The sequence below is a fragment of the Channa argus genome, chromosome 10 (genome assembly GCF_033026475.1).
Source record: "Channa argus isolate prfri chromosome 10, Channa argus male v1.0, whole genome shotgun sequence".
NCBI classification, from domain to species: domain Eukaryota; kingdom Metazoa; phylum Chordata; class Actinopteri; order Anabantiformes; family Channidae; genus Channa; species Channa argus.
In genome coordinates this window covers 10084734-10102769 of record NC_090206.1, presented here as the reverse complement: position 1 = coordinate 10102769, position 18036 = coordinate 10084734, and the positions used below count along the sequence as shown (strand labels likewise).

Genomic DNA, 18036 nt, shown 5'->3' with positions numbered 1-18036 from the left:
GAGCCAGGTCCAAAAGCAATTTAAGCCTTGGGAAAGTAAAACCATGCAATGTGTGTGTGATGATAAGTTTAATGTATTTTGCAACCATCTGTCATATTGGGCCAAAATTCAAGGACACTGTGGTATCTCATTTTGTCCCAAAAAGTACAAATAAAGGAGGATATGTGTTTTTGTGGTGATTTATGCTGCTGTGTTTGACCGAGATAAAACAGAGGGTGCGTTATCACATAGGGTTTTGTTGCATTATGCACTGCCAGATAACTTACTTGCTGAGGGTGAGGGTAAGGGTGTCTGTTGCTGCTCTGATCTTGTTTTGTGCCTCCACATGGGTCATGTCCTCTGCATTGGAATCACCAATGGACACCACCCAGTCTCCCACCCCAACACCGGCCTGAGCCGCCTTCCCACCTGGGGTCAGCTGGAGGAAAAGAACACACAGGGACCAAAAACAGATAGATGTTAGAAGAGTGTGTGGAAAGGTTTTCATATTAGATGACAGATTAGCACAGTAAACCAAAACATGTTCAAGGGCAGAGCTGCAACTTAAGCAACTTCAAAAATGACACAGCAGCTCATTTGATGTCTAAATACATAAAAGAACATAATACTACATTGGCATTACTTTCAATATCATTCTTTGAGGGTGGTATGAAATAAAATCTCAAAACACAATGTATATTTATTTAACTTTGCCTCAATTTCACGTTCTAAATTTTCAAGAAACCCAGGGAAAAAAGTACTTCAAATGTGGCTGTGCAACTACATTAGCTAAAATGACCTCATCTGTACTTCAAAGCAGGAAATCTAAGCACACAAAAAGTCAGTGAGTTGACTTTTTGTCCGTTACCAACACTTAATAATCAGCTCAGGGAGCCTGTGTGTCTGCGTCTGACAAGCCAGCGGAGATATTTCACTCAACACTACTGGTAACAAGCACTACAGGTCATCATGATGTCATCAGTCATCAGCTTATGATTTACTGCAGATGTGACTGAAGACTATGAAAGGAACTCTTGAAAGCTGTAGACAGGACCATATGTTACAAATACTCACATCATTTACTGGAACCACCTAACTACTCCTCCAACCCCCCCCCGCCAGGTAAGTCACTGACAAAACATGACATCATTCGCTTAGACTCACATGTTAACTGCAGACATATTGAGTCAGAGCAAGGGGCTGGTGTCTTGTTACACACAACTTGACATAGTGTGTATACGTAGTAATGGTTTTCTACGTGTGCACATACTACACTGTCTGCCATGTCCTCTAAAAATCACTAATATACTCAGTGCCGATGCCATGTTTAGTAAGAGCTTAGTCAGCGTATACATGCAGCTTAATGAAACTAGAGACTTGTGTCAAATTCATAGATAACTGGAGTACAAAGTGTTCAGCATCAGATAAGAGAGAGACTGCCAGGATTTGTGGCAAAAAACCTATTAGGATTACCCTCCGATGTCATGGATCCCTGCAAATGTTAGCTCATCAAAAGCTCAGAGGACTCAGCAGTTCAGTCAATAGTTTTCTGTCATGTTCAGCTAAGCTACCACACTTGCTGCTTTGATTTTGCACATTAAACGTAAACACTTGCGTGAGCAGGGAGGTAATATTCTCTGTAAACTGATGACAGCTCAGCCTGAAAAACTACTCTGCATCCCACAAAGACAATAGAGTTAGTGCCTGCCTCAAATCGAAACACGGCAAAGCTATAAATAGGAAGAAAAGTTTTTCCTCAGAGGCAATCCAAGCTACACTTGTTTTTACAGCCAAGTTCAAACATTACTTTAATTAGCTTTGATTTGCACTTACTGGAGGCAATTAAAGGGGTTAAAAGAGAAATCATTTCTCTAATGCAGGAAGAATTTCAAAAAGCTTTGAGAGCTTACTCAGGAGGAAAAAAAGTTATGACGTGCACATATGTGCCATTTTCTGACATAGTCTGACATAATGCCAACGGGCTTCACTACAGAGCGCTGCAGTCCTGGCCCCACTTCTTACCATTTTACTAGATAGTAAAACTCGAGCACCTCGTCATTTTACCAAAAATAAAACAAATATTTCATTAGTGTTAAACAACAATGTATCTCATCAGCTTAAGCCACAGAAGTGCTGTCAAAGTCTCAATTTAGCTGTAGTTGTAAAATCCTTACAAAATAAACAAACTCTCTTTAATGTGGTAAATTAAGAGAAGTTATAGAAACCCATGCAGCTTTTTATACAAACAGGAAATCCCACTGTTTTCAGAAAGAACAATAAAAACAAGCTCTTTCTCCGAGTTACATTTGGCAATAAAAGCTAACGTGAGCAAACCCTGATGTAGGGTGGGACATAAATGAATGTTTTTAATAGATTAAGACGGTAATTACAACAGGAAAATAAATTATTAGAGGAAAGGTCTGAATAAATAGGATCAGGGAGGGGTCACTAAAGAGGTTTAAGGACTATAGAAATGATTAAAGTCTTTTAGCATGCAATCAGCAGATCTAAACCTAACTGAACATGTATGAGATAATTTCAAGCAAAACACTTCATCAACAATAAATGAGTATCATCTATCGAGTGCAGTTGCAGGGACTTGGAGACTTATGGCAGGGACCTCTGAAACTGTTCTCTTCCCCAGTTTATCTGCATGGTGTTGCTGCAAATGTAGCATTTAAAAAAATAAAAATAAAATAAAAAAGAGTGAGGGAAACAAAATAAATACATGTAGCCTCTATATATACATGCATGTGTGTCTGAGTTGAGTTACTGATGGACACAGACACCTGTGCTTCTGGCTCTGGTTCAGAGTGCAGCTGCTCCCTCATTTGAGAGGACCGCAGTTAAAGTTGCTGCGCTCAGACCTTTGGTTGGTAGGACGCAGACAGAAACCCTACACCTCTTCAGCAGTTTGTCAATACAGTGAAGGACAGTGAAAAACATGTTCTTGAATGCTACACACTGCACTTTACCTCATAATAACCGGGGAACATGATGGTGCAGCCATAATATGCTGATAACATGTAACAACAGTAGCACAAAGACTGATTCAGCCAAATGGTATAAAAAATAAAATACATTTAAAAAAAAAAAGACTGAAGCAGAACCCACTTTTTATAATTTATTTTGTGTAACGGTTAAAGCTCCATTTACATTAATAGCATGACGTGTGTATAATTTAAGATATTCACAAACATGACATTAATCTGAGAGTAGCCTGTTTCAAGGCATTTTGGCAAAGCACAGCACCAGGCTGGTTTGGTATGCTATCAAATTTCAAAGACTTTGCCAAGCTGCAATGTCTTGAATCTACCTTTGACGTGTTTCCTTGACTGAACCCACATTCAAGCTTATGCCTACTCTTGTTTTTGGATAAGCCACTAATGCACAAACTTTTATCTGTAGCTGTAGATATAATGGCCTTGTAACACTGCACCAGGTCACTTGTATTCTTTCCATGGCTTCTTAGAGGCCAAGAGACAGTCTCTCATTACATCACTCATACAGCACAGCTGATGCAAATCCATAAATATCCCTCTGAGAAATGGAAAACTGAAGCTTCCACCAAGTATGTGGTTCCCCATAATAACTTCAGTGAAACACCTAGTTCGAACTCCTCACACTGCTGCACGAATCTCAACATAAGACATTCACATCCAACTAGCCACAAAGTGCCCCTGAGGGCTATCTATTAGTGAAGTACTGAATTATTAATTCAGCCCTGTAACACGGCCCCTTTTCTCCAACTTTGTGCGAGACAGACAAGATGTTTAAGAGTATACCAGTGACAAAGCAACAGATGGCCCACAGTCAGACACAGACACACACACAGACACACAGACACACACACACACACACACACACACACACACACACAATTTTGAGACTCGATGACACCTCCAGCTGTGGCGGTGAAGAGACATTCACAAATCTCCCTACTCCCTTACTGACATGACATCATCTGTAATTTCCTCTCAATATTTGATTTCAGTGGGGTGGCATGTGTTTGTTGATAGAAACCAGATGGTGCTCAGGAGGTTCAGTTATGGCATTGTAAGGTTTATGGAATTGCAGTGGCATATAATCTGGGGCAGATATATGGAGAAACCCGTCAGATGGGTGGTGGGCCAGACTTAGACTCTGTTCAGACAGCAGTGAAAAGGGGTTATGATGATGTCTTGTTTCGCCTAAGTTTTATGCCTTTTCCTGTTTAAACAGGATGTTGGTGCACACATGTAGAGAGCGATAAAATTTTAGTGGAGACATATTCTTAAAGTCACAGAAATCTCAAGAAATTCCAAAATAAAACCTGATGCAAAGATTGGTTTAGAAAAGGATGAAGATGAAGTGGGTTGTTTCTGGAGGTAGGATCAATGTCCCAGTAGCTCAAATGACTTTCTCAGGTCAGCAATGACAAAGGCCTACTGGATGTGTGTTTTACCTATTCATACAAGACAGGTGTTACATGAAGCTGTTAGGATAATCCTCTCTTTTACTTTTGTAAGTAAAACTACTACCATGAACATAGAACTATGAAAAATTAATGGAAGCTTTGTTAAGGAAAGGAAACCAACCCTAATGTTGTCACTGCCAATATCTCAACTACAACTGCAGACTTCTCACAAACAGTTGGCATTACAACTTGGAGGTGTAGAATTTAACAGAAGTGGTCATTTATCAAGAGAATGTAGTGAAATATAACATGAAGTTGTATGATCCAGTGTTTTTAGATTTTGCTAAAGTTAGAATATTTTAACATGTGCTGCTGAGATTTAAGGTTATGACAAGCACTGCTGTGTGAAGTATAACATTTAAAGAAAGAAAGGAATTGCCTTAACTTTATTTTTGTTGTCCTTTGTCCTTAATTCAGCGTTAAATTAGATGTTGAAGGGCCAAGAGCATTTTACAAAAAGAAAACTAAACTGACAGAAATACTGCTATTTCCCAAGAAGTGGGACATCCATATAAAAAGAGAGTCAGAACAAAATGTATGAATATATTTTTAGTTGATTAATGGGTGTATCCATGTTATGCTAAGGTCAGAATTTATTTTTCCCTCTCACAGTGACTTAACAGTTTGTCTTGGCATGGTGTCCTTTCCTCTAATCTCACTGGAAAAATATTCCAGGGAGATGGAGAGAGTCCACCAAATGGATGAGAAAAGTGAGCGTGGAAAACTGTTAGACACAGAAAGGAGGCAAAGGATTGTCTGTTGGCAGTAACAGGGTGGATACAAGAAAAATCCCTGGAATGCTGAGAAAGCATAGCTTTCCAGGCTCACACAAAGAAGAGGAAGGAAACAGGGGCATGAAAAGTTATACCATTTACAGACTCACAACTTTTTTTAAAACGTAGAGGATAATCAAAATCCCCCAATAGTGCATCAACTAGAGAGAACATTATATACAGGGCGACTTCACCAATTTTCAACTTGCTTTCTCTGGCTTCAGTTTAGGGTGTAAATGTACATTAATGCTTTTAAACCCTTCCTCTGACTTCCCCGTATTCAAATATTTCTATGCTTCTAGCTGAAAAATTCCTCTAGATGACATCACCCGAAGGAGATTTTCATCATTAGGAGGTTAGATGATGTCATCTGGGGACGTTCTGGAAAAGTAGGTTGACTATGATCCCAGATTTCATACTATGAGCAACAAGAAGACATTATCTCAACTGAAGGTTCCTCCAGGTGATGTCATCCAGAGGCATTTTTCAGCTAGAAGTGAAAAGATATTTTAATATACTGAAGGCAAAGGAAATTTTATGGCATTTATGTACATGTACTACCCAAACTAAAACCAAAAAAAGCAAGTTCGAAAGCAGTAAAGGCATCCTTCCCTCCTAATTTATTTATAATTAATAAGTTACTAATGATGTCGCAATGAACCCTACTAAGGCCAAACTCACTTTAATTAATTAAAAATAAACTCTGCAGTTTGCAGAAAACTAATTGCCATCTAATCCTTACACTACACTTAAACTCATTGATCAAGAGTTATCACTAGAGATCTCTTTGCATTGCTGCATTATACTGAGATTTTTCCTGTTGTCATGAATCCAAAAGGAACATTGTTTTTCTGACCGAGATGCCTGCCAGAGAGCATAGCAGATACAAGACATGTACTGACAAGGTTGGTGAAAACCGCTGCCCTCATCACAGGATTACAGCAATTCTACACACATACAGACCTCAGTGCACCGCTACTGACAACACACTGTAGAATAACAGCAACACAAAATATTGCGTCACTTCTCATCTTGTTGCATTTCAACCATGTGGGAACAACTAAGAAACAAAGAACTGATTTCATTAAGACTGGCATTAATCACAGTTTTAATAAGTGTCTGATGTTAGGGTAACCTTGTGGGGTTAAGACCAAGACTGACCCATTTATAATTAATTACCTATTAACTTCCAATTATCTGTGGAATAGGCAACTGCGAATATTCAACAGATTTGATGAATTAATAAATGCAAATCAGTAACATTTATAGATCACCCTCATCTCCAAGGTAGCAATACAACAATGCTGATGAAGAATGAGTTTACAATAAGACTGGGAGATCTGGGTGTGCAATAGCTGGCAGAAATTCTGGAATGGTTTTATGTTAGCGCATGCAAGTGTGACTGCAAGTGTAAGAGTGTGTTTGTCAGGCAAATCTGCACTGCACTTATAAGGCCTGGAAAAGAGGTTGCTGGTCTCAACAGCAAAAATAGTTTATAGAGTATTTGAAATTTATTCAGTGAAGAGGCAGTGACCTAACATGGAGAGCGCACAGCACTGTAAAACAAATGACAGCGCGTCCTTGTGAGCAGTGAATATTATTAAAGAAAAGCGCTGCTTGTGCACGCGTTGGCACAATATACCATAAAAAATGTGAGTGATGTGAAAATTCATGCCACAGCCTGCAGACAAAATCCTTTACTATGCAAAGCAAACAAAAGATGACATGCATACACTCAGAGGCAGGGTTATTATTTGGAGGACCAAGCTTGTATTGAACTCTGACTGATTTGTGAATATGTAATAGCTTGAAGAAACAAATCACTTAACAGCAGGCTCTTAAAGCAGAGGGCAAACATCTTAATGACTTAACAGATGCAGAAAGTATAAAAGTTGACTCCATTGTTTCTTACCCTTGACACGGTGAGGGGCATGCTGAAGTCCTTGCCACCCTGCAGCCGGAAGCCCCAGGGGGCTGGGCCACCAAGGGTTACAGAGTATAGGTTCATAGCCTTGGGTAGAAAAAAAAAAAAACAAGCATTTATGCGCATGTGCATTTATTTCAAATAGAAAGTGGCATCAAAGTTGTGTTCGTTCAGAGTTTCAATCTTCAAAAATTTCCGTTTTGAAAAATACCATGTTACAGTTATTCATTAAAAATGTCCTTTGGTGTTCTACTCAAGTTAGGCTTTTTGGATAATTTACAATACAAAAAATACCAGAGCTGCCATTAGGGCATGACGTTCCTACATTCATCAATACACAAAATAATACATTCAGTTGCAGACAGTTGCGTCATAATTTGAGGATAGCATTTAAAAAGAGGCCCAGTTCACAGGGTAATAAAGTATACTGCCATGCAAATGAGTACCAAAGAAAACAGCAGTACCATAAATCTCCTGGATGATGCACACAATGGCACCATTCAACAATTATCTTCTGTCATTTACTCAGTAAAGGTTGGCAACTTATTGTAGAATAATTTTTCATACTCAACAAACTTGCCTTAAATTGATTTACATTTTTACATAATTTCTAAAAGTTGTAAAACCATGAAAACAGTGTAAAACAACCTCATTGGGATCATCTATTGAGAGGACGGCATTGCACTGAATAAGCAGCTCATTTTAAAAACCAAAAATAACTGGATATGCAGGGCTCACTGGCCTGACTCATGTGATGTACCTGCACATTTTCTCAAACCTTTGTTCCCCCCCCTTAACCCTGCCAGGTGTTATTGCTCTTCATGACACATAGCTACCCTAGCTACCCAAGATGCCACCATGCAAACCTACCTTGTTCCAAAGGGCTGGCCACTAATCCAAACCCACAAGAAAGCTCGAGAGTCAGTACGGCAGGGCAAGCAGATTCTCTCACTGTTGGCAAACCCTACCCCTCGACACTGCCTGTGACACAGGCAAGCCCTAGCCTCTCCTCAGAGGCTATATAAGGAATGTAAAACTACACCAAACTATTTCAGCCCAACACCCACATGAGTCACGACGGGGGGGGGGGGGGGGGGGGGGGGGGGGGATGAGGAGTACAGAGAGAGTTTACATCAGCTAGCCCTATATTCTGGCTAAAGCCAACTACATAAAACTCAATGATTTTTTGTTTTTGGTTTGTTTTGTTAATATAGGGACACCTTATAGGCAGCAGACAGCCACAACTGAAGTAAATCATATGGGACTCTACAATACTTCTGGAGGACTTAAAAGTCAGTACTTCCAAATCACCATTTACTATTTTAACATCAAGTTCTTAAAGCAACAGACAAGCTCGCTTCTAGAGAAAAAAAAAGTTATGTGAAATATGGATGGGTTTTTACATAATATAAAAAGAGAAAGGCACATCCATAAAATGTACATCTGTGTTAATGAAAAGCCTTTTGAGGGACTTTCATTTAGAGTTTGTGCTATTTAAGAGTAATTGTTAATTCCAAGAATAAATCACCGACTGCTAGAATTACTAAAACGCAGATTAGTTTACTGTGGGTCTTTTCATAATATACCACCTATGAATACGTTCACGAGCCAAGAAAACCAACTGTGAGATAGACTGTTGCAAACCATTAAGGAAAAAAACGCTGCAACAGGTAATGGAGGTTAGATTTTCCTTTGTATAGCAGCACACTTCAAATTGGTTATGTAGTTGTTTTAAAACATGTTAGAACAAGAAAGTGAATGTAATAGCATTTCTCTGGATGCAGAAAATACCCCTCAATGTAGGAATCCTTAAGATCAGGCCAATAAACATGCAAGTTGTCTGTAGTACACATTCAAGTGAGGTTGTCCATCTTTATGGACTTGCTATTAATAATCTGCTATAGTGTCACTATAGGAACTTGAAGGTTGCTTTTATTGGGACTGCTGCTTACTGTCCTGAAATACTGGAAACTGCAGGCGGAAGAAATATTTAGTCGCGCAGGGTTTTCGAAAGCTTCATTTTAGAGAGTCCAATGCCTTCAAGTAAATAACTTAAAACAGGTAATTAAAGATTATACTGTGAACACTGACGCCTGGTTTTACCACTGCACGAAAAAAAAAGAAAACCTTTACATTCACAACAGAGGAGGAAACAGGACGGGACATGAAAACTGTCCAAACTCTCGGCTCTAACAAAGTAGTTTGCTTGTGCTTCACAGCAACTAGTAAACTTCAGTCAGAAGCACGTCGGCCCATTTAATAAGTGTGTAAAGGGGAAATGTTTCTTCTAAAGTTACACCACAAAGAAATGTTCGCACAGATCAACTAGCTTTACTTACCTCTTGTCCTTCCATGTGTTCGCAAGACATCACGAGTCAGTGAACGAAATAAAGACAAGTCAATCGATAAGTCGGCTAACTTTCGGACTTCCTTAAAGCAGACGTCAGGAAGCCACAGTGGTTCCCCTTGGAGAGCAGCAGGATCAATCCCTCAAATTCTTTTAGTGGGACTCGGCTCAAACGTCAGAAGTCACATGGGCCGCGGCTTCGTCTCAGAGCCCGGCTGTGAACCAGGAGAGGCCGTGGCCTGCAGACATGTGAGCTGTTACAGCAGCCAGTCCGCGTTAGTCGTTTGGCTTTCAAAATCGACAACGTGATTCTTGTTTTGACAAATATGAATAAAAAAATACAATGATATTTTAAGAGAAAACCTTCTTCTGTAACACTGCATTAGTTTTAACTGTGGGACCAAAGACTGGAACCTGTGTGTTTTATTCCAGTGCATCCGGCTCCATTTCGCACTATTTAACCCACTGCATGAATTTGAAAACTAAAGTTACTTTGTACATTGTTGTTTCACATATAGCACATAAAATAAGCATAAAAATGCCGTGTTTTCAAGATAATAGCCTCGATAACGCCTAAAAATAATAATTTATGAAGGGCTTTGGTGTATGAAATGATATACTAAATAACTCATATAGATTGTTCATATAAATAATTCTATATGAACGGTAAAAGTTCATGCTTAACAAGCAACCGTTTGGCATAAGTAAATTGGGTTTCGATCCTTCTGATCCTTTCCTAAATTTCTTAAAACGTCACCACTGTTGAAAACAGAACTGTGGATATGACTTGTTGCTCCTACTTTCACATTTCACAAACATTACTTAAACTATTAGAAAGATCGTGAGTTGTTCCTGTACGCCGAGGATGCTGCTTTTGATCCGTTCCTGTCACCTAGCAGGAGAGGCGGCAGGTAGCCGGCAGATGGAGACAAACTCCAACAAAAGCGGAATGGTTGGTACCCTCTGGGTGCTGCCCTGCTCCATCGTCACAGTGGCTGAACAAGTGGAGAAATCATGAATCATCACTAAAGGCCTATAGTCGAAGCTTCAATTGTTTATTGCAGGCAGTTGTTTTTTTTTTAATCCTGTCGCCTGGCTACAGCTGTCTAACTGGAACAGCTGATGGAATAAAATATTTAGGCTGATTCAATTAATAGTGTACAAATAGTGGCCTGGTGTTCGTTTTATTTTATGCTAGCTAGCTAAACCTACCAAGCTCAGTGGAACTTGTAAACACTTTTGTGAAAGATGGCTGACAACGGAGCACACCCGGCTGAAGAGGACCCAGCCGCAGCTTTCCTGGCCCTACAGGAGAGCGAGATAGCCGGGATAGAGAATGACGGTGATGGATTTGGGGGGCTGGAAGGTGCGGGCGGTCAGCTGCAGTCGGCTAACTACGGTATGGCGAGTCTCTAACAGATGGAAGTAACATCAGCTTCTGGTAGCAAGGAAACGAGCTAACGAAAGTTAGCTAATATTTCTGCCGGTACTTGGATTGGTCTGGTAGGAGTGAGCGAACAATGCCACCATCCTGTGCAGGGACTAAAGAGCATCATCACAGTCAGATGATGTAGCATTATTATCCATCTGTGCCATTTACAGTTAAACTAATAGAACATTGGCCCTGTGACTTAGCTAACGTTACTTGATGTTTGAACGCTGCCATTGGTACGTAACTTCGGCAACGTTACTTCTACAGTGCAGCGTCTTACTACAACGGACTACAACCAGATAGTAACGCTACATTACAGTAAGTTCGCTAAATATTTTTAAGCTAGCGATCAGTTTGTACCTTTCCGGAAAATCTTGTCTTGTTAAACAGCAAAGCTGTACAGACAACATCAGTGCCCAAACAGGTGCTGCTGCATTTCTCGGTGACACATGCGAAGGTTAGGAGTATGTTAGCAAAAAAGTCCAGCCAGATGAAGAAGGGTAGCTAACTACAAACTCACAAGGACAAAATTAATCTTTTTTTTCCCCCATAATGTTAGGCGGCTTCGAAGAGGAGAGTACCACACTCAATGGCGACATATTTCAGGTGAGCCCTTCATATAACTAACTTACATTCTAAGAAGTCTGACTCTTTGTATGTGTAAGTTTTTTTTGTTTGTTTGTTTATATCATAATTTATATTCTCTCTATATTTGTAATTTTGCTTTGGCATCTTTGTAAGTTATGGTGTAATTGTATTTAATATTATAGCTAACTGTAAAATATAGTACAATTTTCATTGTTCTTCATAAGGAGTCTAATGGCCCAACAGACAACTATGCAGCCATCGCCCAGGTGGATATTCAGAGACAAGAGCCAGAGAGTTTACGCAAGTGGAGGGAGGAGCAGATGACACGCCTTGAAGCATTAGGTCAGCACATGTATTTTACCTACTGTATTAATAATGCTATTTGACACACTTCCATCTTTACAGCTGTAATTGATTGCTGTCATTTTTTTTCCCCTGTTCTATACTGGGGTCTCCCTGACTGTGTTGCTTATGCATCCAAACAAAGATTCTGCATCCAAGGCAGCAGAGGCTGAGTGGAGAGAGAAGGCCAAAAAGGAGCTTGAGGACTGGCATGTACATCAGAATGAGCAGATGGAGAAGAACAAGGCCAACAACAGGTTAGTGTCTGACACGTCCCCTGTTAACATGCAGAGAATTAAGAGTTGGTTTGTCTTTATGATGTGATGATTTTACAAGCACTTCACTGTGTATATTCAGCCCATGACTCCCAAGTGTGGTATTGGGAGATTATATTTTTTTCTTGATACAAATCATTCAAAATGTACATTTTACTGTGCATGTCAAGGCAGTCAGATGCAATGTTGTGGCCACATTATACAAATGAGGCTTTATCATGTTAGGTGGTTATTTTGTAAAATTTATTGCTAATATAAAGCCAGTTTGCCTGCTTTGAAATTGTTGTAGTCAGTGTTGTACATTATCAGAATCAGGTATATTGTGCTTACAAAAATGTTGCCCTTTTTTTTTTTTGGAACAAGCTAACCCATTCTTCTTTTAAGACTGGCATGGTGTCACTCCTAATATATGGCTCTAGTTTTCTTCCAGTTTATGTGTCTATGAAAGCATTTAGAGACAATTCTCAGATGAGATGCTATTCTAGAACTGTGGTCAGTTACAATGCTGAAAGGAATGCAAACGGCACAAAAACATCACAGGTTTCATCCACACCTCAGTCTAACTAAAATCCACTACAGGCAACAGTAGTACAGATAGTGTGTAGTCATTACATTTTACCATTTTTGTGCACTATTTCTTTTAACACAGACCCTAATTTTTCTCTGCCTGTTGTCAACACTTAAACCTTTCTCCTTTCTCCTTCTTTTTCCTGCTTTCTTGCCCTTGCCTGCATTACTAGGATTGCTGACAAGGCTTTCTACAAACAGCCCAACTCTGATGTTATAGGCTTTGTGTAGGTTTAGAATTCTTGTGCTTTTTACAATTGTATGCCCTAACTCATGAATTACAATCAGTTGATTTTTACCTGATGCATGCTAATGCACGGAAATTACGTTTTTTTGTTTGTTTGTTTTAACGCCTTATTCGGTATTTCTGTGCAGTTTATGTTCATTTTTGGCATTTCTATTTACCTATGTAGACCATAGGATATAATGAACATTAACCATTTCCAATAAAGTACATAATTGGTATAAGTAAATGCATGAAGACATGTTTTATATCAGTTTGTCCAGGTGTTATTAATGTAATTGAATTTAGTGGTAGAGCACCACGTTTGGCTTAGACAAGATTTGCTCTTGTAAAAACTGAAATGAAATCCCTGTAATATTGCAAGTCATTAATTTCTCTCTCTTGTCTTCCCTCCAACCTGTAGAGCATCAGAGGAAGCTTTCCTGGCAGAAAGCGATGGGGACAGTCCAGGATCTGAATGGGAGAGAGTAGCCCGTCTCTGTGACTTCAATCCAAAAACCAACAAACAGGCCAAGGATGTTTCTCGAATGCGCTCTGTCCTCATCTCTCTCAAACAGGCCCCTCTAGTTCGCTAGGACGTTGGGTGGAATTTTATTCTAGAAACATTGCCTTTTCAGTTTTAACCTCACTTTACATAAGACAAGTTTGTTTACCATTTTCCATAAAATTCCTGGTAGGTTTATAACCTCTGACAACTTCTCGCCTTTCTTGATGCCTATTATATATAAATAATATACTCGATCTTACACTCCTGTGAGAAGATGGAATGCTCTATTGTTACAGCCTCTTTTAGCCAGTCAGTTTTATCACAGCTATACTTAAGAATATATTGTTATTTTAAGTTAAACATTTTTCTTTCCCTTTAACTCATAAGTTGTTGTTAGGTCAGCTTTGTTGTACGAGTTTGCCAATATTTGTATTTCAGTTAGTGTCAAATACAAATCAATTAAGGATTGTAACCACTTATGCCTCACATCAGTGTAAAATCTTAAATTCTTTGATTCATATTTGTTGTATTGTACTCTACCATATTTAAAGTAGCTAGCATATTCTCTCATACATAAGCTCTGTGGCCTTTTGATCTAGCTTTTACTCTAGTTTGACTGTAGTGAGATGGATATCAATTAGGCAAGACTTCTGCAAAATAAGAACACCAACCAAAGATTTCTGCTATGATCTAAATTTAGAGTTTACATGACAAATGGTGTGATTTCCCATTTCACAGGGCTTTTTAAGTTAAAGTTTTATGCAACATTTTGTGTTACACCAAGTTTTTAGTTTTGATCCATAAGGTGTCCATTAAAACTGTAATGTCTGCACATTGCTCACATGTTGCCTATTTGGACATTATGAATACTGAAAAAAGTGAATGTTAAAAGTGAATTGGAAAATAAAGTGTGGAGTATGATCACCTAAATTAATGTCCATTATTTGGCGGGGGGGGGGTTCATACACATTTGTTTTCGTTCATTTACAGCTTAAACTGTTAATGTCCGTGAGGTAATCAAATTGTGTGCAGAGCTAAAGTTATGGTCAATTGCCATATTATTCATATTCCAAGATGTGTAAAACGTAAGTTTAAGGAATGTTCCCTGAATTTTGGCTACCAAAATCCTCTTCATAGGAATGCAATTGCACATCTTGAAATCACCACCCAACATACTTGGAGTGTTTCTTCTCAATAACTGTTGTAGTCTGAAACACAAGACACCTGGCTTAAACTTATATCAGAAGGCATGGGTGTTATATAGGTCATTTCAAAGACTATATACAGAAAAATCAGAAATCCAACCTACCCGAAGAGCAGAGAGAACCATATCAACATTTTGCTTCAATAATACTAAAAGAAAAATCCAGAATAATTGGTCTGGTAATGACCAGATTCTATTTTATTGTCCCATAGCAGAAACCAGAAGCCAACTATTTTATCACTATGAGGAAGTCAGTTTTTAAACAATAAGTAATGTTGGCCTCAACATAGGTATGTGAACAATGCAGTAACATAATATGTTATTTCAGTTCACTGAAAAAGCTCAACACTTTCAATTTGAACCCAAGCTGTTTCAAAGTTAAAGGAACGATGGCAGAGATGAGAGATTGGTCCACCTTTATTGCTTGGGCTTCAGAGCTGTGCCAATAACACCAACTATAAGGGCAACTACAGTGAAGCCTTGAGCAAAGATACGTCCTCGCATTAGTAACTGGGACTGCCTGGTTTTCCCTTGATGGAAGGCACGAAGACCATACATGAGTGCTCCTGCTGTTCCCAAACAGCCTGGAAAAGATACATCAGGTCAGGAATTATAGACAGGACCAAATAACAATGTAGAGGTAATAAATAAGAGGGAAAAGACCAACAATGTCTGTCCATATATTTATACTCAAAACTTGTTACAAAGATTTTCCAATGAACCCCATGTAATGTGCTACCCCACATACAGTATTTCACTAAGATCTACGAATTTCATAATTTGAACCTCAACGTGGATAACAAAAGACTAGACAAGGTCAAATAAATGGTAAGGGTAAATTATAAACCTAAAAAAAGTATAGCAACATTTTTCCTGATACTGTTATAAATAGCTTGACTTGGTCTTACATGGTCCACTGATTGAAAACGACTATAATGGTCCTTTGTTAAGCTGTCACGAATAAAATAAAGTTTTTACATAACTAAAACTATGTTTTCATAAAATTCAGTTTTCAGAGAGTGCTGAGATTGCCTCTAGAATGTCAAACAGCTATTTATAACAGAAAAACCCGAAGAAAATGTCGCTCTGTTACGTCATTTAGGCTTCACTTAACTTTCCCTTTAAAATACTGACGCAGAAACTGCGTATCTGATCCCAACTTCCAACATCTTCGGCTTCAGCTACAATGTTAAAAATTCCACAAAATGTCAATGGCAAGTGACTTTAACGGGGAATTATGCAAACTGGCAAATGCACAGTAGGTTTGTTTGGGGTTGTTTGCGTTTTAAACAGTTCTTAGCTCAAGATTATTTCCAAAAAGCACACTATTAGACTGTGATTGTTACGAGCTATGCTAACCAGCTAACCTTTTAATCACCTAGATAGATATTAAACTAACGTAACGAGGCCCCTGACGACTTCTTCGGTGCAGCACTTGTATAACTCACCTAGAGGGACGAATGGGTTCTCCTTGGTTTTCCTAATCAATTTTTCTTTGAAGGACTCATCCTTGGCCCTCGGCAAAGGGTTAAACCCTTCGATAATCGGGGGCTGAGAGAAATTAAACGGCACAGATCGTGACGACGATGTGTTTGATGTTTCCTCTTGCATTGATGGTGTTGTGGCCGCCGCCATGTCTACCTTCAATTGCAAAACCAACTGAGGAAATAACTAACACCACTTCCGCTTAATCCCGTCACTTCACAATAAAGGTCCCGATACGTTGACATCAAGCGAGAAAGCCACCTGCGTCAAGTGTGTATCTCCTCCTGGCGTCTGCATGTCATGAATTAAACAGGCATAATATACACCCAGATTGTCTATCCATACATCCAGTATCTGTAGCCATTTATCCGTTCATAGGTCGAGAGGCGGGGTCTACATCTGTGATGTAGGAGCATGGTGACATACGCTAGAAATTCTAAAATACCGCATTGAAGGTTAAATGACACCTGGTTCTTTTGTTTAATTCATTTTACACAACAGTACTTCATTCAATGTCCGCTCTGATATGAACCTCATAGTGTTTGTGGTGTGGACTACAGGCCGTTGTCTTAAAAACGTGGATAAACAAAACAAAGTTCACTTAAATATATGTTTTAAGAAATTAACCTAAATGTCTCTTCAGTAATTCCTACTGTCATCACTAAGTGGCAGCATTGTTTCAAATTCCTGGTGTCTGGTGAAGATGTGTGGCACTACGGAGCCTGTGCACTGAGTAGAAGAGAAATAAATACTTCAACCGTAAGATCAGAAGAAGAAAAAGAACTGGTTACGGGTCAGTGGAAAAAAGAAAATTCCACTACAAGAACATTTTCAACCTTTTTACTCAAATAAAAGTATTTAGCCGATAATCTACAAGTATTTTACTCATACATCAAGAACGAATGTAAAATTACTAATATGTATTTAAATTATACAGATTATGGTAAATATGCCAAAACATGTAGAGAAAATTATAAAACACTTACACGTTACCCTGTGTTGATTTTCTCAGGATTTTTAAATTGTCTGCGCTTAAACAACACATTTCAAACTTATGGATACCCCAAGCATTTTATAATATTGCTTCTCATTCAAACACACACACCAACACATCAGTGATGGTGGCTGCCATGCAATATACTTGCCTGTCCCACCAGGAGCACCTTAGGTGTATAAGTGTGTTGCACAATGACACTTTGACTTATGGACACCCGCTGTCCAGAAACATAGGCATTAATTTATAGACCTCTCTAAAATTGGCCATTTAAAAATGTTAAACAGCATCCATTATTTATCCTGTTCAGGGTCACAGAGAAATAGAGCTGTCATTGAGGAAGAAGAGGAGTACTCTCTGTACAGGTCTCCAGTCCATCTCAGAGAGACATACACAGACAGAAAACCATTCATACTCACATCTACAGGCAATTTACGGTCGTATCTCTTCGGATTGAGAGAATAGAATACCTGGACATAACCCAGCAAGCACAGGAAAAACCTTCAAACTCCAGTAGATTTGGATCGGGGACCTTCTAATTGTAATGCAGCACTTGCCACCCCCATCACTGTGCTGCCACATATATTAAAACACATTTTTAATTTCCTTTAGTGCAATTGTTTTAGATCATGTCTTTTAATCTGCAATCAACCCTAGAAATATTCACATTATCTCCAATATCCATTAAAGATGCAAGTTATTCTGCTCTCCATGTAGCTTTAGGTCTCTCTGATCATTGTTTAATTCACCCAATCCCAACATATAGACAGAGGGTTTAACACATTAAGCCTGCAGCGACAACAGAGACAAGACAGACAAGGGAAGACATTATCTTCCTTGCAGATTGGAGCATTTTAAGACACTGACACATACCATCTGAACTACATCTATTCATGTGAGGACTACTGTACTCAGGTAAGGTACATGACAAGCTATGGT

At 39.0% G+C, this 18036-nt stretch overlaps 3 protein-coding genes across 7 annotated transcripts in view; 1 reads left to right on the top strand and 2 right to left on the bottom strand.

Moving 5' to 3' along the window:
• pdlim7 (PDZ and LIM domain 7) overlaps positions 1-9633 on the bottom strand; it is a 28343-nt gene extending 18710 nt beyond the window's left edge. For 2 of the 4 annotated variants that reach the window (XM_067517489.1, XM_067517490.1), the window contains exons 1-3: positions 9472-9631; positions 7121-7219; positions 267-418 (exon numbers count right to left, since the gene is read on the bottom strand). In XM_067517489.1, coding sequence (XP_067373590.1) covers positions 267-418; positions 7121-7219; positions 9472-9501 — 281 coding nt within the window. In that variant the 5' untranslated portion in view covers positions 9502-9631. Of the gene's footprint in view, positions 1-266; positions 419-7120; positions 7220-8002; positions 8158-9471 lie in introns of those variants that run through there. The other 2 variants (XM_067517487.1, XM_067517488.1) reach the window with 2 other exon arrangements.
• Positions 9634-10456: 823 nt separating this feature from the next.
• cltb (clathrin, light chain B) lies at positions 10457-14344 on the top strand. 2 transcript variants are annotated; one of them, XM_067517491.1, is made up of 6 exons: positions 10457-10878; positions 11471-11517; positions 11724-11841; positions 11987-12098; positions 12857-12910; positions 13331-14344. In XM_067517491.1, the coding sequence occupies exons 1-6, from the start codon at positions 10728-10730 to the stop codon at positions 13500-13502; spliced, it is 654 nt and encodes a 217-aa protein (XP_067373592.1). In that variant the 5' UTR covers positions 10457-10727; the 3' UTR covers positions 13503-14344. The 2 variants fall into 2 exon arrangements, with proteins under 2 accessions (XP_067373592.1, XP_067373593.1); XM_067517492.1 differs by lacking the exon at positions 12857-12910 and having other exon boundaries at positions 10458-10878.
• Positions 14345-14786: 442 nt separating this feature from the next.
• higd2a (HIG1 hypoxia inducible domain family, member 2A) lies at positions 14787-16295 on the bottom strand. Its single transcript, XM_067517493.1, has 2 exons — positions 16067-16295; positions 14787-15202 (listed from the first exon to the last, which is right to left on the bottom strand). Exons 1-2 carry the CDS (start codon positions 16251-16253, stop codon positions 15036-15038), a joined length of 354 nt encoding a protein of 117 aa, XP_067373594.1. The 5' UTR covers positions 16254-16295; the 3' UTR covers positions 14787-15035.
• Between the last annotated feature and the right edge of the window lie 1741 nt (positions 16296-18036).